General features: G+C 43.7%; 1 protein-coding gene across 3 annotated transcripts in view; it reads left to right on the plus strand.

The window, feature by feature from the left end:
• JADE3 (jade family PHD finger 3) overlaps positions 1–24,655 on the plus strand; it is a 183,912-nt gene that overhangs the window by 104,915 nt on the left and 54,342 nt on the right. For all 3 annotated transcript variants that reach the window (XM_029603618.1, XM_029603617.1, XM_029603616.1), the window contains exons 8-9: positions 1,733–1,849; positions 3,190–3,663. In XM_029603618.1, the coding sequence (XP_029459478.1) occupies positions 1,733–1,849; positions 3,190–3,663 (591 nt within the window). The remainder of the gene's footprint in view (positions 1–1,732; positions 1,850–3,189; positions 3,664–24,655) is intronic.

The raw sequence follows: 24,655 nt of genomic DNA on the forward strand, positions 1-24,655 counted from the left end.
TCCCCTTCTTAGAATATGTTCTAAGAAGGGGATTTTGTACTGTGCACTCTCATGTATATAGTTATAGTTACAGTTCTATTGCTTTGCATCTACCCATTGATGTTTGTTATATGTAAGGGCTCCTCCCAAAAGTTAATTGTATTTTTCCTAGTTCACTAAGTTATCTGTTACATGTAAGGGCACCGCCCAAAAGTTTTTGTTTATTGTGAACCGATGCGATGTGCGAACGGATATCGGTATAAAAGAGATGTCAAATAAATAAATAAATAAATAAATAAATGTTCAGTCGGCCATGTATTTAGGTCTCCAGCTTCTCTCACTGACTCAACCCTTCACTTCCATGATGTCCCAGATCACCTCAGACATTAGTGGGCCCTATTCTACTTTCTCAATATAAGTTCACATTCAGTTGCTTCTGCTCCACTTACATTTGGACTCAAGCCTGCTGGCCATGTGACGGGGCTTCAGTAAGTGAACCCTTTACTTCTGCTGGGCTGTAACTCATTCCTAGTGCTTATGTTTTGTGTAGTTTGCCAGCTGTTTGGTGGCTCCCTCAAGTGTTTTTATTAAGTTGGCTCTTCATCTCCTCCAGGCTGCAAAGTAAGAGACACTTGCAGGGCTCACTGTACTTTCAGCACGGCTCCTTTTGCGTTCATTAAATGTAATGCTGCGCTTCACATACCACATACATGGTGGTTCTCTGTAAGGCGCTTGCTGGGATGGATGCCAGTTAGTAAATTCTTCCCCTGCATGAAATTTAATATTGTCAGCCAGCCCTGCAGAGGGATCAGTGGAGCAGTTTTGTGTTAAATGTTTCCACTGAGATTTGTGCATCAGCAGACTCTAAATTTTATAAATAAATACAATAAATGTTTCATTTTTGGAGGCATTAAATCTAACTTAATAAAAACCTGTGGAGTCGGAAGAAGAATTTGATTATGCACCATCTTGTTCTGTTGCTCACCTGTTTTGTGATTCCTTTTCCTTTTTTGTTTTATATAGAGGTATGGGATTTTTTTCTTTCATTGTATGTTTTCTTTTTTTAAATAGTAGAAATAGAATTCAGTCTCTGTTCATTTGTGCTATGGGTGTACTTTACAAGCACCACCACTAGAAGTGCTGTCAATTCGCGCAGTTCAGATTTTCTTCCAATCTTACTCTTCACCCAACCCTGTTTCCCCTTTTGATTCCTCTTCACTGGCCAACTATTGTGGGTTAAATTAAAAATTCTGATTGTGGTATAGCAAACCATACACAGTTCTAGCGTCTCATGTTCTGCAGGAAGGTGAATGTCCCATCCTGGAATCCTTCACCAAGTTGCATCTAACCCGCTTTCTGCCCAGTCCTGATTTTAGGACATTACTAGCTTTGTTACTCTGGAACAGTATTCCTCAGAGTTCATTTTCCACTTCTCCCTTAAAACGCTTGACTTCCCTTAATTAAACATTTTTTCTAGGTAGTTTCACTGTCTTATCATAATTCATTTATGTACATATTTATAATATGAGAGTGCTTTAAATCAGAGTTGGGTGTGCATAGAAAAAAGCAGCATAAAAAATGGCCTCATAACCCGTGTTTCAATTTACAGCACGTTGTGGCAGTGTATTCTGTATTCTCTTTGGATCTAATCTGAGATTCTACTCTCATCCTTCTTTCTTTAGCTCAAAAATTAAATGAATAAAAATGATTATCTGGACTTAAAGGAATGGTTCCCATGCTCTTCTGCTTTCAGGTTAGCATTGCTTGTCCAGAAAGAATGGAACCAATCACAAAAGTGTCTCACATTCCACCAAGTCGATGGGCCTTGGTCTGCAGCCTGTGCAAATTGAAGATTGGTGCTTGCATTCAGGTATGTACTCATTTAAGCTATAAATATGAATAAGCTGGAAAAATAGTAAGCTGAAAAAGTGAGGCATACATTTAAATAAAAAAAGTTTGCATTTTTTTATTTAAATATATAGCTCATTTTTTTCAACTTACTATTTTTCCAACTTATTTAACAGTTTGCTGACCTTATTCCAGCTTGATTTGCGAGCATTTGCTGTTAGATAAAGCAAGCCTCGGTAGTTAACAGAACTTGGTTATATATAATTTTTTGAGCAAGCTTGCTTCATGTCATAGCTGTGACATGCCATTTCTATCAGTTTTTTTATTTCATGTAATATAGTTTCATATGGATGCCAGTGATAATTTGTAACATTTCAGTCTGCTTATGTAGCAGTGTATTAAAATACAACTGTAAGATAACTACAGAGTTAGTGGTATGAACTGGCTTTTTCATCCATATTAAGATTTTAGATCAGTTAAATAATTTGTTATAAAGAAAATAAAAAATTTTACACAAAAGATTGGTTTTTCAGGTATTCACATTATTTGGGTGTTCTCTGTTTTGTTTTGGTGTTTGTACCCATATATGTGTATATATGTATATCTTATACAATAAAACTGTGTGTGTATACATATAATTTTGCATGCATTTACCATATTCCAAGAACTATGTGACATTATCACCTAAACTATTCTTTTATGCTGATCAAACCAATTATGAAATACATAATTGGTACAACATAGTTCAGTGTGTGCATACTGTACTTTAAGGTGATGAAGGCATAATCTTTGGATCTTGCTTTGCATCTTACAGTACACTAGAGGAATACCTTTTTCTGTAATTACTCACACTGTTGCATAATATTCCACCCACACACACACACTGACTGTTGTGATTTTCAAAAGTGGTTGTTAATTTCTGTCCTTGTTATAAGACTATTGACCAAATTTAAGTTTGGGATGTCAAAAGTAGAAAAAGTCTGCCTGTACAATTTTGTAGCTAAAAAAGTGTTGCAATAAAGTTGAATGGTAACAGTGCTAAATTTAAGAATTCTGCCATGTTATTTGCATAGGTTTCTGTTTGTAGTTTTTTTTCTGCGGAATCTTGCCATCTAGAATTTGCAGGCAAAAGTGCTATTTCAAAATTGTTTCTACAAACTCAAAGGTCTCTTGCTGGGTTTTTTGGCTTACTTTTGCCTGAGAAAAGTCCTGGCCCTCTTAAATATATATTTGTTTTGTCTGCTTACATAACATTAAGTAAAGCTGATCAGTTTAAATAGTCAGGTTTATCATTATCACATTTTTGTACTTCCATGGTGCCATTCTTGTAAAGTTGGGTCCTTTTACTGTTCAACCTTCCAGTGCTCTGTGAAAAGCTGCATCACACCCTTCCACGTCACTTGCGCCTTTGAGCACAGTCTGGAGATGAAGACTATTTTGGATGAGGGAGATGAGGTCAAGTTTAAGTCGTATTGCCTTAAGCACAGTAAAAACAAACAGAGCTCACTGCCAGATACAGAGCCCGCTCCTAGGGGTAATGCTGACTCCAAGCAGACAGAGAGTGAGAAAACCAGCCTCCGTGCTCAGAAACTGCGGGAGCTGCAAGAGGAGTTCTACACCCTGGTGAAGGTGGAGGATGTGGCATTGGAAACGGGCCTTCCCCTGCTCACTGTGAACTTCATCTATAAATACTGGAAGTTAAAGAGAAAAAGTAATTTTAACAAGCCACTGCTGCCTCCCAAGGAGGATGAACACAACGGCTTTATGCAACCTAAAGATGACAACGTTCACACCCGCTTGAGGATGTTCATGCATCTCAGGCAGGACCTAGAAAGGGTAAGAGATTTTATGAATTATTCTTATGTACCATAGGCATTCTCAATGAAAGTCTACTTATGCAACTTTGACAGTGCAGAAATCAGCAAGCTTTGTGCTGCTGATTCCCCACTGTCGTAAAGTCTAAAATGAGTGTTTTAAGAAGTAACATCAAACTCTCTCAGGAGTTATTTTAAAGATAATTTAAATTGTCTTGGAACATTGTATTGATGCTTTGCATGACTGTGGCTGTAGCATTTTATTCTTTCTGTATACCAGTTTCTCTATGTTCCTTAAATTTCAGCGTTATGGCATATTTTTAAGGAAACTCAACAGGATAACATAGTTTATCAAAATGTGCTTAACAGTTGCTTGCTGGAATATTTAGTTTTGACACTGTGTAAAGCTCTTCATACTTCAAAAGAATTTATACTCCTTAGGGATGTTCCTCATACTCAAGTATGTTTGGCCACTCTTACTTTCTGAAATTTCAGAACTAAGCAGCAAAAAGTGATATTAAAAAGCTGGCCCATGATAGCAGAGAGTTTGATGTAGCCCTGGCCATTGTCACTACTGTGCATTAAAAATGACAGTGGAGAAAGATGAATTGTTTAAAATCATAAATCTCAGTCCAGGGGTTCTTGGCAGCCTGTTAGACGGTACACAGCCAGTTTACCCCTGCCACACGAGAGAAGGAAGCCCAAATTGCTGACAACTACCAGCCTCGTTGATCTTGGTGATTTGTTGACAGTAGTGAGCTTGTACACCTTTCTATCTCCCAGTCTCATAGAAGCTGGGCAGCATCAGATTGCAGAGCTAAAGCAGAGGCAGCAGGCACCGCAGGGAACAGTGAAAGTGTTGTGTGTCTGGTCTCCATGGCTACCGTCTCCTCCACCTCTTTGTCCTATCTTTGTATTGCATGAGCCTTCAGATTAGAAATGAAGTCTACCCCAGGGGTAGAGGGGGTGGAGAAGCTAAGCAGAGGGATAGGAAACATTTTCACCGAACCCTATTCTGCTTGTTGCTTCTCCTGAATCTCGCCACTCCCTGTGCTTGTGGTGGTTGCTTTGACCTGCTTTCCGGTTGCGATGGAAGAGAGAGGATTGAGGAGATGAAGGGTCGGGAAGTGGGAAGCACTAAGAAGAGATATGGGGGCTGAGAGTTTGAGATGAACAGGGATAGGGAACTGAAAAGTGGGCTGAGAGGACAAGAACAGGAAGAAGGGGAAAGAGATAAAATGCAATGTGAGTGAGTGGTGGGGAAACCAGAGGGAATACTGATAGGTGTGTGAAGTTTTTTTGTTGTTTTTTTTTTAAGGGGGGGGCAGGGTGTGGAGCTAGAGAAAGGGATATGGAGGGCTGGGAGGTGGAAGAGACAGTGAGAGGGAGATGGAGAGCTGGAAAGTGGGATAGAGCCAGAGAGATAGCTTTGAGGTAGGGGAGAAACGTGAGGGAGAGTGAAGTAGAGAGAGGAGGGCTGAAGGGCTCAGGAGTAGGTGGGAGAAAAGGCAGCGAAGTGGATGGGTGGGAAATAGAAAGATGACAGGCAAGAGATGGCATAGAGAGTTGGGGAAGAAATGTGGAGAAAGAAAGAGATTAAAGAAAAGTATGAAAGGTGGGGCATAGATGAATGAAGAAAGAAGACGAGCATAGAAGAAAAGAAAAAAATGGAAAAGAACAAAGAAACAAGGTTAAAAGATAAAGCAAATGAGATGGAGAACAAATGTTAACCAACAGAAAGGGAAAAGCACATTTTATATTTCATCGGTACTGGAATAGGACTTTCTGCAATGTTAAATTATTTTTAAATTTTTGGTGCATTTATTTGCTTTTAAAGTTGCCATGGTAGGCAACATAAATTCAGAAGGCCAGATCTTTGCAATTGTAACTTTGAGTGCTATCGAAGACTCATGATTATCAAATTTGTTATAAGGATGTCAGCGGCAGCAAAAATAGCATGGTGTGGACTAGTTTATAGCATGGCTCTTGTTTTTGCACAAAAGGTTATAATCTGGTAAATTTCTAGCTGCTTGTTCTGTAACTTTCTGGCAGTAAAGTGAATATGTGGTGATCTCAAGGAGCTGTAGGCTTAAAGTGCAAGTTGTTTATAGGTGTAGAATTCCCATTTTGTTAAACACCACACAGTGCTCTGTCTCTCCCCACTCCCCCACCCTGGTCAGCTCTAACAACGTATAGATTGCTTCAGGGAACAGGTTTACAGATTTACTTTTTGGCTGATTCACTAGTTAGGTAAATGGTTGATTCCTTGCCACTTTCTGTAGAGCTTCATCTCCCTCAATTCCACCTGGTTTAGTTTCTTCCTACTGTTTTGCAAGTGTTTTCCTCTGGCGGAATAGTTTAAAACCCCATTTATATCCCAAATCTGGCCTAGATGTCAGTGCTTCATGGTAGCTGGGACTTTGGAATGTACCTGTTTTATAAACAGACAGGGTAGGTATTCTGTGCATATTTTACACTGAATAGGAATAGGTTGATCAGTAACAACATACATTTGATAATACTTGATCAAAATACTCATTTTAACTCTACCTACTTTAAACCTGCTCAGTCAGAGCTTTGCTTTCGTAACTCAGTCTCCTATTTGGTTTTGTTCTGTGTCTTGTCTTGACTAGATTGTAAGCCTCAAGGACTAGGGACTGTCCATTTTGTGTCTGAGTTGTGCTGTGGTGTGCTGGTTTTGATTGTAAATATTACTACCCTTAACATAAGGCTTGGAGATGACCTGCATAGTATGGCAGTTGCTACCCTAACAGAATGGGAGTAGCCTGCACAGAGTGGCAGTTGCTACCACATACAGCTTGCTCGGCAGCTGGATGGACCATTTGGTCGTCTTCTGCCACTGTTATGTTAAAATGGCCAAACAAGGTATGTAGGGTTATAACAGATGCTCCATGCCGTTTTCCTCCTTGTCATCAGTTTAGGATGGTAACTGCTGCGCCTTTCGTTTAGGTGTTGCGCTTGTGGACCCTTGGACTGAGGCAGCATTAACGCTTCCTGCAGGTTCCCACCGTCGGCAGGTGGACCCAGATGAGGCAGAGAACCAGCAGAAGCTTTGCCTATACCGGCCCTCATTCCCTGTGGGTTGAGCCTTTGAGTGCCGGGGCTGGCAGGACTTAGCTGAGGTCTCTGATGGCAGAAGAGGAGGCCCTTGCATCATAGCCAGACAAAGGTCACTCAAGTTGAAGATATGGGCAAAGTTCAGGCGCAGGCAGCGGTCAGGCGTATCCATCATCAGGCAGTGGTCAGAGTCAAAGAGTGGTCAGGTGTATCTGGGATCAGGCAGAGGTCAAAACCAGGGAATCCGTTTGAGAGGAGAAGAGGGACAGATAGTCAAGGTAGGTAGGAAGAGAAGAACAGGTGTGCAATGAGGAAGAAACTGAAGGCCTGATGACAAGGATGCTGGAATTGAAGACAGGATGATGGTAGCAACACGCTCTACTGAGGAGTTGGTGGACCTGTTGCTGAGGCAGTGAGAGAATTCCAGCTGTGGCCTTTTATATGCCTGGAGAAGTGATGTCATCATCTGGCACCACCAGAGCTTTCCTGCCGCTGGACCTTTAATTGGGGGAGTGCATGCGCCTAAGGAGAGGTACAAGATGGCCCGCTAGCATCCTGCCATTTGTGAAGCCAGTGGCTTCCTGCCACGAGTGAGACTGGTGGCTTCCAGCCATAACAGAGCACGGTGTCCAGCTGAAGGGGGGAGGGGAGGGGCGGGGATCAGTCTGCAGGCTGTGTTGGAAGATAAGAGAGGTGGTCCGGGCAGGGAGGTGAGTACATTGGTTTATGCGGGCTGGCCTACAGACCACCAAATGCAAAATTAGGATTGTAACTGCTGCTTTGTGCAAGTTACCCCTGTGCCTTCTTGGAAGCACAAAGCAGTAATTTATACCATGACTTTTTTTTTTTTTTTTTTTTTTTAATTCCGTTAGTGTTTTAATCTCCACCTCCTCCTCTGGAAGGGCATTCCATGCATCCACCACTCTTTCCATGAAAAATAAATTTCTTGTCATTCCCCATGACCCCCTAGTTCAGTTTCCTTTTCATTGGAAAAGATTTGTTTCTTGTACATTAATAATACCTTTAGGGTATTTAAATGTTTCTATCATCCCCATTGTCTCTCCTCTCCTCTCGGGTATACATATATAGGTCATGGCCATGTTTTACATTTAGTTTTTTTTAGCAATACAATGCTGGTACAAGGTGTCCCTATTTCATGCAAAGAAACTCCATGGAGTGACCACTTTTTTGTTAACTTTTTGAATAGCTGCTCCTATGAGCCTTGATCGTTTTCACCCACTTCGGTTATCCATAGTTAAGAGGCCCAATTGATATTGACAAACTGTGATATTTGGCTCCCCAAAATCAGTGACACAGATTGCCAAGATCTTTCTGAATGTACCACTAGCTGGAATAATATTTTACTGGCCTCCTTAGAACATAAGAAATTGCCATGCTGGGTCAGACCAAGGGTCCATCAAGCCCAGCATCCTGTTTCCAACAGAGGCCAAACCAGGCCACAAGAATCTGGCAGTTACCCAAACACTAAAAAGATCCCATGCTACTGATGCAATTAATAGCAGTGGCTTGAACGCTTGAACTAAAGCAACTCGAGGCATTACTATATAAAGCAGAGCGTGGTTGGTGCAAATGTTGTTCAGATCTGAACAGACAGAATTATAATAACATATCAGAGATGCCGTTATCCCAGGACAAGCAGGATGCTAGTCCTCACATATGGGTGACGGAGCCCTATCACAGAAAACTTTCTGTCAAAGTTTCTAGAAACTTTTGACTGACACACTGAGGCTACTGAGCATGCCCAGCATGCCATGATCCCTCGAACCACAGGGGTCTCCCTTCAGTCTTCTTTTCTCCGCGCTGCTATTAGCCTCGCGGGTAAGGAGCTCTATATGGTGAATACACACTACAAAACATTTTTCAGAATTTTCGGAAAAAGTTATCCCGCCAAAGGGTTCTCCCTCTTTTTCATCTTCGGTGAGTGATTTCAATTTTCCGGTCTATTCCGTTATCGATTAAACCTAGTCAGAAGGTCGTCGACGGCAGTCCGGCCTTCGAATATGGGTACCGGTCTTAAAAAGTGCCCGAATTGCTCTCGCACTATGTCCATAACGGATCCAAACATTGAATGTGTACTCTGTCTCGGCGAGAGACATGATGTGTCAACATGCCCGAGATGCACTGAAATGACACCAAAGGGCAGGCAAGCGCGCATGGAAAAGATGGAACATCTTTTTCATCTTCAGCTGATGCCGTCGACTTCAACTTCAAAACAATTGTCTCCGGCTGGAGCGGTTAGAAAAGTTATTCTAAAAACTCAACGTCGTCCGGATGAAGCAGGTGATTGGCCTTCACCGAACCCTTCCCAGTCATAGATAAAGTCTACATCCATTATCGAAAAGGGTGTCGAGCATCGACAGAAGCACAGACATCGACATCGGAGGCCTCAGGATCCGGAATCGGACCCGATGACCGGAGTTCCCTCGATGCCCATTGAACCAACTCCTAAGAAACCTTGGAGAGAGGAGTCCCTATTGCCCTCGAGGCCTGCGACTCCTAGGCGATCCCCACCGATATCAGTGCCGGGAACCGTACCTCCACAGGGACCTGTGGAGATACCGGTTTCGCCTTCACTGCCTCCCCCTATAGCTGCTCTGACTTCACCAGCTATAAGGGCGGAACTGGATGGTTATATCCGCCAGGCAGTTCGAGATGCACTCCGAGACATGCCTTCGATGCCAGGACCGACGCCAATTCCACCTTCGATGCTCAGCACCCACTCTCATAACTCAGGATCAGGGCAGGTTGCGACATCCCAACCTTCAATCCCTATCCCTCACAGCATGGATGTTGAAAGCTTGATATTGCAACCATTCAATCTTTCCACTAATGTCTCTAAAGTGCTTGTAGCTTCACGCAAACCTTCCACTCGAAACAACTATCGTTCTAAGTGGAAAAGATTTACCATGTAGTGTACACAGGAAGGTATTGACCCTTTCTCCTGCCCCACATCCTCTTTATTAGACTACCTGTGGCACCTCTCAGACTCTGGTCTCCAGACCTCATCAGTCAGGGTACACTTAAGTGCAATCGCAGCTTACCATAATACCGTAGGGGATACGTCCTCCCTTTGAACCCATGGATTCCTGTGATATTAAATTTCTCACTTGGAAGACTATCTTCTTAATAGCCATTACATCTGCTAGAAGAGTAGTGAGTTGCAAGCACTTGTCACATACTCACCTTATACAAAATTCCTACATGACCAAGTGGTACTCCATACACATCCAAAATTCCTTCCCAAGATAGTCACGGAATTCCATTTGAATCAGTACATAGTATTGCCCACATTCTTATTTATTTTATTTTATTTATTTTATTTAGTGATTTTTTATGTACCGCGGCACGTTAATAACATCACCTCGGTTTACAATAAATAGCAACAAGCTTTACAGACAATATGAAATAAGGTGAACATATCATATTCTTCCCAAGACCTCACTCTCACCAAGGTGAGAGGGCTTTGCACACCTTGGACTGTAAACGTGCACTTGCATATTACCTAGACCGCACTGCAGTCCATAGGAACTCCTCTCAACTCTGTTTCTTTTGATCCAAACAAACCAGGTAAAGCAGTGGGCAAACAAACTCTCTCCATCTGGCTGGCAGATTGTATAGCATTCTGCTATGAAAGAGCAGGCCTTCCTCTCCAGGGGCGCGTAAAGGCGCATTCTGTGAGAGCAATGTCCAACCTCAGTAGCATACTGTCGTTCGGTGCCAATAGCTGACATACGTAAAGCTGCAAACATGTTCATACCCTCCAAAACTTAGAAAGTACTATCGTAAGAAAATGGAGGTAATTCAATAAATATTATACAATGTCTGAATCCAATTGAATCTAATGCTTTATTATCCAAATTACAATGGACCTATGTGAAACATAATCATTAAAAAATCACCCCATACACATTACTCTTTTACTTCTCACACCATTCATATCCATACCACACTTCCATGCATTACCCCAACATCATCATACTCACATTCACACTAAAACATACTCTCCATAACCCATAAAATCAAAGGCTTTAACATACTAAGATTTAACAATAATTACATTGCCTTATAACATCCACCTATTTCCTTGTGTATTTCTAAACAAATGCAATGAATCAGTGTAATTAACAACCAAACATTCCCTTATATTGAGTCCAATTCGTTCAATATTTTAAACAGATCTTCCAAACCCAATCCAATGTTCCTCTGATATATTCTTCAATACGATCCGATGAGAGCCTCATTTCCCCCTGTACTCCAGGGCTTCTTCAGGGACTTCACTTGCAAACAATTTTTTTCAATGTACTGATTCACGTATCCATAGATCCTGTATACACATTCATATCTGATTTACCCATACTTATTACATCCGAATCATTTAAACCAGGTTGCACTCTTCACATACTGCATCTTCATGCTCTGTATCACAGCTTCAGTTATCTACAGCTACCCGTTCACGGCGTTCCCCAAATAGTTTGTATATTCCATAAATCTTATCAATTTTTGCCAAATTATTCAATGTTATTTAAAGAAAACATTGTCGTCAAGACGCTGTCTTTCTCTCCACTGCTGTACCACGAGTTTTTAAATCCCATTCAACCAATGCGATGCACAGCTTGAATCTGGGATCTTACCACAGACTCGTCCATCGATGTCACCGGTTCCTTTGGTGCCTCCATCAATGCCTTCGGTGCCGCCGTCTGTGCCTTCTTTGATGCCATCGGTGCCACCTCTGATGCTGTCGATGCCTAGGCCTGGTCCTTCAGGATTAGCACCATTTTCCCCTGCTTGGAGACCCACTAGGTGCTGGAGCTCATCCCTCTATAATCCTTGGACCGATGATTCGTCCCAGGATACAGATGATCTACCATCAGAGCCCTCTCCCCCAGATGAAAGAGACTCTCTCCTTCAGAAGATCTTTTATTAATTTCACCAAGGAAATGTCTGAAACCATTCCCTTTCAGCTTCAGACAGAAGAGGACTCTAGGCACAAGATGCTGGGAGTACTCCAGTTTCTTGATGCTCCTAAGGAAATCATGTCTATACCTATCCATGCAATCCTGCTTGATCTCCTGAAGAGAAACTGGGAACACCCATGTTCAGTCCCACCTGTCAACCGCAAGACAGATGCCACATATCTGGTGCAGTCAGCTCCCTGGATGCTTTTGGCAGGCGTGTCTTCCATGGCTTAATGCTTATATCTCACATTGCATCTTACCAGTTATACATGACCCAGTATAACAGAGACCTTTTTAAAAGAATCCAGGACTTCTCGGATTCTTTACCAGAGCAACTCCAAACTCAACTTCATACTCTGGCTCAGAAAGGTCTAGATGTTGGAAAGCACGAGGTCCGCACTGCATATAATATCTTTGACACTGCATCTAGAGTGTCTGCAGTGGGGATTAGTGCATGAAGGTGGGCCTGGCTCAAATCCTCAGATTTAAGACCAGAAGTCCAAGACAGGTTAGCAGATCTACCCTGTGTGGGCGATAATCTCTTCGGGGAAAAGATCTGAGAGACTGTGGCGCAGTTGACGGACCACCATGAAATGCTGCGCCAGTTTTCTTCTGTGCCGTCTGAGTTCCCTTCTGCCCCTAAGAGAACTTTCAGACGTGACTCCAAATGGCCGACCTACAAGCCAAGGAAATTTTATCCTCCTGCTTCTAGAGGATGCCCTTCCAGACCTTGCCAAAAAGGTCAATCCAGGCAGACTCGTCCTCAGAAGTCTCGGCCAGCTTCTCAGCCTGGACCAGCGTCAGGGTTTTGACTCCTTCCTGGAGAGTGTAAGCCAACCTCCTCTTCCATCCATACCGGTCAGCGGTCGGCTCTGCCACTTCAACAGTGCTTGGCATACAGTCACCACAGACCAGTGGGTTCTTGCAGTAGTCACTCTGGGTTACCACCTAAATTTCCTGACTGTTCCAGCGGACTCTCCATCTCGGCTGACGTGGGATACGTCCGACCACTCTCCCTTGCTCGAACATGAGGTCTCATCCCTCCTCAAATCACGAGCAATAGAACCAGTGCCCCTCTCCCAACAGGGGCGCAGGGGTTTTATTCTCGGTATTTTCTAATACCAAAAAAGGCAGGTGACGTACACCCGATACTGGACCTCCGAGCACTAAACAAATTTTTGCAGAGAGAAAAATTCAAAATGGTAACCTTGGGCTCTCTACTCTCTCTTCTACAAAGAGGAGATTGACTATGCTCTCTAGATCTCCAAGACGCTTACACACACATCTCAATTACTCCATCTCATCGCAAATACCTGCGTTTTCTGGTCGGCCCTTGTCACTTCCAGTACCGTGTACTACCATTCGACTTAGCGTCCGCTCCACAAGTATTCACCAAGTGCCTGATGGTGCTCGCAGCCTTCCTCAGGAATCAGGGTGTGCATGTCTACCCTTATCTTGACGATTGGTTGATAAGGGCTCTAACTCAGCAAGGCACACTAGCCTCCCTGCGTCTCACTATCCACACCCTGATCTCCTTAGGGTTTCTAATCAACTATCCCAAATCCAAGATAGTTCCATCCCAAACCCTATCCTTTATAGGGGCCGACCTAAACACTGTACAGGCGAAAGCCTTCCTTCCTCAGGATCGCGCTTTCACCATAACATCTCTGACGCATCAACTACAGACTCTAGTATCTTCAATTGCTCGTTACTTCCTCATACTGCTGGGTCACATAGCGTCTTCGGTGCATGTCACTCCGATGGCTCGCCTAGCCTTGAGAGTAATGCAGTGGACCTTAAATTGCCAGTGGATTCAAGCTCGTCAGCCAATGTCCAGCATTATCCAGGTTACCAAACAGCTCTGTCTGTCACTAGCCTGGTGGATGCACCACTGGAATCTCATTCAAGGCCTTCCATTTCAGGCTCCACATCCTCAAATTATCTTAACAGATGCATCCAACTTCGGGTGGAGTGCACATGTAGGCGACCTGCAGACTTGGGGAACCTGGTCTCCGGAGGAAGCCAAACACCAGATAAATTTTCTGGAGCTACGGGCAATCAGGTATGCCCTCAAGGCCTTTCAGGATTGCCTATCAAACAAAGCTATCCTGATTCAGACAATCAGGTTGCGATGTGGTAAATCAACAAACAAGGGGGAACGGGCTCCCACCTCCTTTGTCAGGAAACTGCACAGATATGGGCATGGGTCCTTTCCTGCTCGATGTACCTCAAGGCAACCTACTTGCTGGGAGTGGACAATATGTTGGCAGACAAGCTGAGTCGCACTTTCCATCTGCACGAGTGGTCTCTCAACCCCATGGTAGCGGAATCGATATTCCAACGATGGGGTTACCCTCGAATAGACCTCTTTGCATCGGTCCTCAACCACAAAGTAGACAACGTCTGCTCTCTCATTCGCAGTAGTCTCCTTCGCCCTCTCCTGGGCCAGCGGTCTCCTTTATGCGTACCCTCCACTTCCTCTCATTTCAAAGACTCTCGTGAAGCTCCGGCAGGACAAGGATTAATGATCCTGATAGCTCCCCACTGGCCATGCCAGGTGTGGTTTCCAATCCTCCAGGACCTATCACTACGACGACTCATTCCTCTGGGGAACGATCCCCTTCTAATAACTCAGAGCGAAGGGTACCTGCGTCACCCCAACCTCCAGGCTCTATCTCTGACGGCCTGGATGTTGAAAGGTTAATACTCCAACCTCTTAACCTCTCGGAGTCGGTATCCCAAGTCCTGGTGGCTTCACGAAAGCCTTCAACGAGAAGGTCTTATTGTTCTAAATGGAAGAGGTTTATGGTCTGGTGTACTTCCATGCCATAGACCCCTTCACTTGTTCCACTGCGAGGTTCTTGGACTACCTCTGGCACCTGTCAGGCCTAAAAACTTCCTCTATCAGGGTGCATGTTAGTGCAGTGTCTGCATACAATAAGGGTATAGGAAATGTCTCCATTTCAACGCAACCCTTAGTATCAAGTTTCATGAGAGGCTTGCTCCATTTAAAACCTCCACTGCGCCCTCCTGCCCCTGCTTGGGACCTTAATGTGGTTTTGGGACAGCTCATGAAACCTCCATTTGAGCCTCTCCACTCCTGTGATCTCTGCTGTCTCACCTGGAAGGTAGTTTTTCTTCTTGCGATCACGTCTGCTTGCAGAGTTAGTGAATTACATGCTTTAGTTACCTACCCGCCTTACACTAAAATTCTGAATGACAGGGTAATGCTCCGCACTCACCCTAAATTTTTGCTGAAGGAAGTGTCAGAATTTCATATTAGCCAATCTATTATCCTACCTACCTTTTTTCCATACAAACCCAGGAAAACTGGCTCTGCATTCTTTGGACTGCAAACGTGCTCTAGCTTTCTATCTGGATCGCATGTCGGCCCACAGGAAATACTCATTTGTTTGTTTCTTTTGATACCATCAAATTGGAAAATCTGTGGGAAAGCAGACTCTCTCCTCCTGGTTGGCGGACTGCATTTCTTTTCGCTACCAGCAAGCAGGCTTTCCGCTACAAGACCGTGTAAAAGCACACTCAGTCAGGGCCATGGTGGCATCCGTAGCACACTTCCGGTCGGTGCCGCTTGCTGATATTTGTAAGGCTGCTACCTGGAGTTCTCTCCATACTTTCATAGCACATTATTGCTTAGATAAGGCTGGCACACAGGATTCCATCTTTGGCCAGTCCAATCTACGCAACTTATTTTCAGTTTGACTTCCCAACATCCTTCCACCAAACCCATTCATATGCCCTCCTAACCAAATTTCCACCCCTGTTGTTGTGCCTATTGCACGTCTTTGTGTGCATTTGGTGCTTTGCTCGGGCATCCTCAGCTCTGTATTCACCCATATGTGAGGACTACCATCCTACTTGTCCTGTAAGAAAGCAGAGTTTCTTACCTGTAACAGGTGTTCTCACAGGACAGCAGGATGTTAGTCCTCACGAAACCTGCCTGCCACCCCGCGGAGTTGGGTTCATTTACGTTCTTATTTTATTTTTCGCACGTACTTTTACTATAACACGAGACTGAAGGGGGGACCCCTGCTGGATGCAGGGTCAGTGCATTGCTGGACATGCCCAGTAGGTGCCAGTCAAAGTTCTAGAAACTTTGACAAAAGTGTTCCATGATTGGGCTCCATCCTGATGATGTCACCCATATGGGAGGACTAACATCCTGCTGTCCTGTGAGAACACCTGTTACAGGTAAGCAACTCTGCTTTCTCCATCTCCAGCAGATGATGGACGTGCGTCTCCCTACTGGGGATTGCATTGAAAGTTTCTTCTAGAAGGACCTCACGAGTCACCTAGATAGGATTTTAGACTGCTGGGGAGGAGCCGGCTGTCGTGGTACATGTGGACATCAACGACATAGGAAAATGTGGGAGGGAGGTTCTGTAAGCCAAATTTCAGTTCTTAGGTAGAAAGCTGAAATCCAGAACCTCCAGGGTAGTATTCTCTGAAATGTTACCTGTTCCACGCGCAGGTCCCCAGAGGCAGGCAGAGCTCCGGAGTCTCAATGCACGGATGAGACGATGATGCAAGGAAGAGGGATTCAGTTTTGTAAGGAACTGGGGAATCTTTTGGGGAAGGGGGGTCTTTTCCAAAGGGCTGGGCTCCACCTTAATCAGGGTTGGAACCAGGCTGCTGGCGCTAACCTTTAAAAAGGATTGGGACCCTTACTTTTCAATATATTTATAAATGATCTGGAAAGAAATACGACGAGTGAGATAATCAAATTTGCAGATGACACAAAATTGTTCAGAGTAGTTAAATCACAAGCAGATTGTGATAAATTGCAGGAAGACCTTGTGAGACTGGAAAATTGGGCATCCAAATGGCAAATGAAATTTAATGTGGATAAGTGCAAGGTGATGCATATAGGGAAAAATAACCCATGCTATAATTACACAATGTTGGGTTCCATATTAGGTGCTACAACCCAAGAAAGAGATCTAGGCGTCATAGTGGATAACACATTGAAATCGTCAGTTCAGTGTGCTGTGGCAGTCAAAAAAGCAAACAGAATGTTGGGAATTATTAGAAAGGAAATGGTGAATAAAACGGAAAATGTCATAATGCCTCTGTATCGCTCCATGGTGAGACCGCACCTTGAATACTGCGTACAATTCTGGTCGCCGCATCTCAAAAAAGATATAATTGCGATGGAGAAGGTACAGAGAAGGGCTACCAAAATGATAAGGGGAATGGAACAACTCCCCTATGAGGAAAGACTAAAGAGGTTAGGACTTTTCAGCTTGGAGAAGAGACGACTGAGGGGAGATATGATAGAGGTGTTTAAAATCATGAGAGGTCTAGAACGGGTAGATGTGAATCAGTTATTTACTCTTTCAGATAGTAGAAAGACTAGGGGGCACTCCATGAAGTTAGCATGGGGCACATTTAAAACTAATCGGAGAAAGTTCTTTTTTACTCAACGCACAATTAAACTCTGGAATTTGTTGCCAGAGGATGTGGTTAGTGCAGTTAGTATAGCTGTGTTTAAAAAAGGATTGGATAAGTTCTTGGAGGAGAAGTCCATTACCTGCTATTAAGTTCACTTAGAAAATAGCCACTGCCATTAGCAATGGTAACATGGAATAGACTTTTTTTGGGTACTTGCCAGGTTCTTATGGCCTGGATTGGCCACTGTTGGAAACAGGATGCTGGGCTTGATGGACCCTTGGTCTGACCCAGTATGGCATTTTCTTATGTTCTTATGAGGGAGCAGCTTTTAAACTAGAACAACGGGGAAAGCCGACAGTCGCTCAGCAGCGCATGGTTCCGAGGGAGGTATCTTCAGAGGATACTAATGAAGCATTAGAGTTAGGGCATCCCAACAGGGAAGTTCCAATAATAAGAAAAATAGTCCAAGTACCTATGATTAAAAATTCACCTGAGCTAAGATTCCAATTTATCCCTGACAACTGAAAAGCATAATGTAAATGCAAACAAAAAACACACTTTGAAAAGTTTGTATGCTAATGCAGAAGTCTAAGAATTAAGATGGGAGAATTAGAGTATATAGCAGTGAATGATGGCATAGACTTAACTGGAATCTCTAAGACATGGTGGAAAGAGGATAACCAATGGGATAGTGGTATACCGGGGTACAAATTATATCGCATTGACAGAGGAGCATCTGGGAGGCGGGGTGGTGCTTTATGACTGGGATGGCATAGAGTCCAACAGGATAAAGATCCTGCATGAGACTAAATGTACAATCAAATCTTTATAGGTAGAAATCCCTTGTGTGTTGGGGAAGAGAATAGTAATATCAGTATACTACCATCCACCTGGACAAGATGGTGAGACTGACAGTGAAATGCTAAGAGAAATTAGGGAAGGAACCAAATTGGTAGTGCAGTAATAATGGGAAATTTCAATTACCCCAATATTGATTGGGTAAGTGAAACATTAGGACATGCTAGAGAGATAAAGTTCCTGGATGGAATAAACTAGTTTTATGGAACAATTGGTTCAGGAATCCGCGAAAGAGGGAGCAATTTTAGATTTAATTCTGTGGAGTGCAGGATTTGTGAGAGAAGTAATGGGGGTGGTGCCGCTTGGCAATAGTGATCATAATATAATAAAATTTGAATTAATGCTTGGAAGGGGGATAGTAAGTAAATCCATGACTCCAGTGCTAAACTTTCAAAAGGAAAACCTTGATAAAATGAGATTTTCAAAAAAAAAATTGAAAGGTGCAGCTACAAAGGTAAAAAGTGTGCAACAGGTGTGGACATTGTTTTGTTTTTGTTTTTGTTTTTTTTTTTTTACAAACATCCTAGAAGCACAGTCCAGATGTATTCTAAACATTAAGAAAGGTGGAAGGAAGGGAAAACAATTACAGGCATGGTTAAAATGTGAGGTGAAAGAGGCTATTTTAGCCAAAAGATCTTCATTCAAAAACTGGAAGAAGGATCCATAAAAAAAACTGGATAAAGCATAAGCATTGGCAAGTTAAACGTAAGAGTAAGACATTGATAAGACAGGCTAAGAGAATTTGAAAAGAAGTTGGCCGTAGAGACAAAAACTCACAATAAAAACTTCTTTAAATATATCTGAAGCAGAAAACCTGCAAGGGAGTCGGTTGGACCATTAGATGATCGAGGGGTTGGTTAAAGGTGCTTATAGGGAAGATAAGGCCATCGCGGAAAGATTAAATGATTTCTTTGCTTTGGTGTTTACTGAAGAGGATGTTGAGGAGATAACTTTCTCCAGAATGGGTTTCATGGGTGATGATTCAGATGAACTGAACCAAATCACTGTGAACCTGGAAGATGTGGTAGGCGTGATCAACAAACTGAAGAGCAATGCATCACCTGGACCAGATGGTGTAACCCCAGGATTCTGAAAGATCTAAAAAATGAAATTTCAGACTTATTTCAATTAATTTGTAAACTATCATTAAAATCATCCGTCGTACCTGAATATTGGAAGATGGCCAATGTAACCCCGACATTTAAAAAGGGCATCAAGGGGTGATCCAAGAAACTAAAGACTAATGAGCCTGTCTTCAGTGCCGGAAAAATCGTGGAAACTGTTTATAAAGAATAAAATCACAAAACATTTAGATAGACATCTTTTAATGGGACACAGCCAGCATGAATTTACCCAAGGGAAGTCTTGCCTCACAAATCTCCTATATTTTTTTCAAGGGGTTAATAAACATGTGGACAAAGGTGAACCAATAGATATAGTGTATTTGGATTTTCAGAAGGCGTTCAACAAAGTCCCGCATGAGAGGCTTCTAATAAAACTAAAAAGTCATGGAATAGGAGGCGATGTCCTTTTTTGGATTGCAAGCTGGTTAAAATACAGGAAAAAGTGAGTAGGATTAAATGGTCTGTTTTCACAGTGGAAAAAGGTAAATAGTGGAGTGCCTCAGGGATCTGTACTTGGACCGTTGCTTTTTAATCTACTAGATAAATCAAGCTTGACCGACGTGCTGCAAATGCGCAGTAGAGAGCAACTCTACCGCGCATGCGTGGGCAGCACGTCTGTCAGAGCTTGCCAGTAACAAAAATGGCGCGGTGAGGACCAGTAGCGACGGCACGAGGGAGGGAATGACAAAAGGATGGATGTCATAATGCCTCTATATGGTTCCATGTTGAGACCGCATCTTGAATACTGTGTGCAATTCTGGTCACCTTATCTCAAAAAAGATATAGTTGCACTGGAGAATGTGCGGAGAAGAGCGACCAAACTAAGTGGCATGGAACGGCTTCCTTACGAGGAAAGGCTAAAGAAGTTAGGGCTGTTCAGTTTGGAGAAGTAATGACTGAAGCGGGATATGATAGAGGTCTACAAAATCATGAAAGGACTTGAACAAGTTAATGTAAATTGGTTATTTACTCTCTCCGATAATAGAAGGACCATGGGGCACTCCATGAAGTTAGCAAATAGCTCATTTAAAACAGAATAAAATTATTTCACTCAGCGCATAGTTAAGCTTTGAAATTCATTGCCAGAGGAATGTGGTTATAGCAGTTAGTGTAACTGGGTTTAAAAAAGGCTTGGATAAGTTCCTAGAGGAAAAATCCATAAACTATTAATAAGCAATAGAAGCTTGTGATTTATTTTATGTTCTGGTACTTGCCAGATGCTTGTGACATGGATTGGCCACTGTTGGAAACAGGATACTGGGCTTGATGGACCCTTGGTCTAACCCAGTATGGCATATCTTATGATGTTATATAAGAAATTATTGCTCCGTTTGTCCGGTGATGATACCTTATGGAACCTCCCTCAATCGATTTTCCTGAAGTGATATCTTAGGATCCCTCCCTCAGATGAGTGCCTTAGTCTGGTAGCTGGTTTCTGTCAGCGTGGACTTATAAAAAAAAAAAAAAAAAAGCTGGAAGTCAAGCAGGTGCAAGAAGCCGAGTGCGGCACTGAAGGTCTATGCTCTCTCTCCCCGCAGCTGGAGACTGACTTTGAACTCTGCTGGGACAGGCTGAGCTCAGGTAAAGAGTAATTAAAAAGAAAAATTGAGTAAAGGAGTTGATTTTAGGGATTCTTCTCCCTTTTGGTCTCCGTGCTTGGCGTGCCAATCCAAGGTTTGTTCCTGCCTCTGGGACAGCTTGGGGACTCGGGCAGCTTGACGGGTTGAGCAGCCTTCTGGGCTAGGGCCCGTTCTCAGGCTGAGATTGTTTCTGCATGATAAGCTGCGGCAGGGTTCACAAGCTTTTTCTTTGCGCATAAGGCTGCCCTCTTCAGGTATGTCGGTTCACGCTAGCTGTGCATCTACTTGTGCGCCTAGCTGGGCGCTCAGGTGCATGCAGGGTGCCTACCTGGGCACTCAGGTATGCACGTAGAGGCTTCTAGGTGAACTTATCATGGTACACTTAAGGATGTTTAGGCAGGTGCTCAAGTTGCATATGGAGTGAGCGCTCGGGTGGACGCTCAGTTGTGCATCTACCTGAATGGTGTATTAGGTGCCTAATATTTGAGCACCTATTTTTTTTCAAGCGCCTGTTGCAAGCACAGCTGGGTGCATAGTTCTCAAACGCCTGTTGGAGCATACTGACAACTCTATGGCACCGATAGCAAAGAAAACTAAGCACCTTTCTCTTTATCTGCTTGCCATATTTGGGTATCTCATTCTGGCATCCCCTCTTGTGTCAGCACTGTTTGGAGGCTCAGGGAGACTTGTCTCTGTCTGATTTTGCTAAGCCTGGTCCTTCTCAGCATGATGCAGGAATGGAAAAAGAGCTGCCAGAGGTTTTGGCTGGATTTGGGTCTCTCCTAACTGGTTTGTCAGCTGGGGAAGGTAGTTTAGTGGTCGCAGGACCAACGCCCCCTGGTTTTGGCATGGACCCCTCTGCCTTTTCTTGGTTGGAATTGTTTCCAAAGGCTGCAGTCCTTTCTTCAGGCACAGTCGACAGACCCAGACAGTCTTAATAGACCAGGATTATAGATGCAGATTCCTGCACGCCTGGTGCTGCAGATAAGTTTCTGAGTACGTCTAGACTTGTTGTGGGTCATGCCAATAGGGACCCGGATGGCATGGTTGATGAAGCTGATCCTTATTCTCTGGAGGATGGGGAAATTCCCCCGGGGCTGGAGCCATATAGAACTATGTTGCATTTCTTTCATATAGATGAATGACTGGCTCTGATTTCCCAGATATTGAAGATGCTGGGGGTACCAGGGTCTTCTTCTATGTCTGAGCCAAAGAAAGATCCCATTTTGATTTCTTTGCATAAAGCCTCATGTTTCTTCCCGATGATGGAAGCTATTCAAGAATTTATTGATCTTGAATGGGGCACACAAGAAGCTAATTTTAAAGGGGGACAAGCTTTGGAAGGACTGTACTCCCTGGATCCAGCTGCAAGAGAGCAATTGTGCTTTCCAAAAGTGGATGCACTTGTGTGTGTTGTCACCAAGCAGACGACTATCCCCATAGAAGGGGGAGTGGCATTGAAGGATGAACAAGATAGAAGAACTGAGGCCATCCTTAGGTAGTCTTTTGAAGTGATGGCAATGAATTTGCAAATTGCTTCTTGTTGCTCCATGGTGGCTCATTCTTGTTTACTTCTCTTAGGAAGTTGATTAATCTGGTATGAATTCCAGGGCAGTGATGTTACTGGCAGCCACCTTTCTGGCAGATGTGGGCTGCATTTTGGCCAGATGCGTGGCTTTGATAATAGCGGCCACGTGTTAGCTATGGCTCAGGAATTGGTTGGCTGATACAAATTTGAAGTCTAATCTTACAAAATTGCCTTTTAAAAGATCACTCTTGTTTGGGAGTGAGCTGGAAAAAATGGCCAATAAGTGGAGTCCCAGGTTCCTCGGTTACCAGAGGATAAGAAGCACACGCCACACTCATTTGGCACAAAATGTCGTACTAGGGGTTTCAGACACTTTCGACCCTACAGCTTCTCAGAGAACTCTGCATTTGAGTAGGTCTCAGTCCTTTCGTCCCAGGCAGCCTAGAAGGGGGCACAGGCTCAGGTAGTGGTGCCCCTGAGCCTCTCAATGAAGGGGTGCTAACCCACCCCCAGGAACAGAAGATAAGGGGGGTCACCTTGCTCATTTTTTTATTTTTTAGGTGGGTCGAAATCAGGTCAGTCCGGTGGGTTCTGGAGGTGATAACAGATGGCTACACTATGGAGTTTTTCCAGTGTCCCTCAAGATGTTTTCATGGTGTCTCATTGCAACTCTCTGGAGAAGAGACAAGCAGTGGAATGTACGTTGTTTTCCAGTGCCCATGGGCCAATATTCCATTTATTTCATTGTGCCCAAGAAGGAAGGCTCCTTTCACCCTATCCTAGCTCTCAAAGGAGTCAACTGACATTTGTGGGTGACTTGTTTTCGCGTAGAAACCTTATCCTCCATGATAACGGCAGTACAGTTGGGGAATTCTCTGATGTCTGTGATTTCAGTCATATCTTCATATTCCTATCCATCTGGAGCATCAACAGAGTCTGTTTTGCTGTTTTGAGGCGACATTATCAGTTTCTAGCACTTTCTTTTGGGTTGGCCACCACACCCCAGAACCTTTACCAAGGTTTTGGTAGTAGTTGCGGCAGTGTTGAGAGAGGATGGCTGATTTGGGCCAGGAGTGTGGAAGAGCCTTCGGGTCTCACGCAAGGTCTTCTGCTTGATACAGGAACTAGGTTGGATGGTGAACTTGGCCAAGAGCAATCTACGGCCATCCCAGACCATGGAGTATCTCGGTGTTTGGTTCAACAAGGCAGAGTGTTCCATCCAGAGGGCCACATTCAGAAGGTGATGGCGCAGGTGCGACTATTGACTGAAATTGAGCGGTCATATCTACAGGTGCTCGGGTTGATGGTGGCCACCCTGGAGTTGCTTTCATGGGCAAGGGTGCCTGTGCGCTCTCTTCAGTGCGCTCTGCTGGCTCATTGGAGTCCACAGTCTCAAGACTATTCGGTATGGCTTCACCTACCAGTGCAGATCAGCATACAACTGCAGTGGTGGTTACAAGCACACCATCTAAGGAAGGGGTTCCCTATGATCACAGGACTGCCATAGATAGCAGATCCCTGTGAACCAGTAATCAGATAGGAGAGTCCACACCAGGAGTCTTCGCAAATCTGCATACCAAGGACTCCTGGGCCAATCTGGTGCCACCAGAAGCGCCATCTCATTTGACAATTCCCATTCTCCTGGGTCCAGACTCAGTCTGCTAAGACTGAGTCTGGACCCTGAAGTGTGGGAGGCTAAGATCTCCTGAAGATGCACTTCCACCCATTCCATAAGTTGGGCTATTTCCTGCGACACTTGCTGACTTTTGGCTCCTCCCTGGAAATTGATGTAAGCCATTGTCGTTGCATTGTCTGAAATTATCTGGACTGCTTGACCCTGTAATCTATCAACAAATCATAAGTATGCCAACCTGAAGGCCTGGGCTTCCAGATGGTTGATGCTCCAGAAAGACTCTTCTGTACTCCAGCGTTTGGGGGCTCATTGTCAAGGGTTGAAAGCACAAGGGAGCTGGAGTACAGAAGAGTCTTTCTGGAGCATCAACCATCTGGAAGCCCAGGCCTTCAGGTTGGCATACTTACGATTTGTTGATAGATTACAGGGTCAAGCAGTCCAGATAATTTCAGACAATGCAATGACAATGGCTTACATCAATTTCTAGGGAGGAGCCAAAAGTCAGCAAGTGTCACAGGAAATAGCCCAACTTATGGAATGGGCGGAAGTGCATCTTCAGGAGAATACTGAAGAGCAGAGCTTCCTGCACGGGTATATGTACTGGTGCTGACTTCAGATTGAAATCTGACTCCGTCTCCAACTGCTGTCAGGAGCACACTATACCCATTGGTCCTGAGTCCATCTGTCTACACGAAGGAAAACGAAATAATCAGGTAAGAAATTTCTCCAATTCTATTACATTCTCCGTAAATAAATATGACTGAATTAATCATTTTCCTTAATATCTGCTTATAAATTTAATTTGTAATAATTATAGAACAGATG

Source organism: Rhinatrema bivittatum, chromosome 5, assembly GCF_901001135.1.
Source record: "Rhinatrema bivittatum chromosome 5, aRhiBiv1.1, whole genome shotgun sequence".
Lineage (NCBI taxonomy): Eukaryota > Metazoa > Chordata > Amphibia > Gymnophiona > Rhinatrematidae > Rhinatrema > Rhinatrema bivittatum.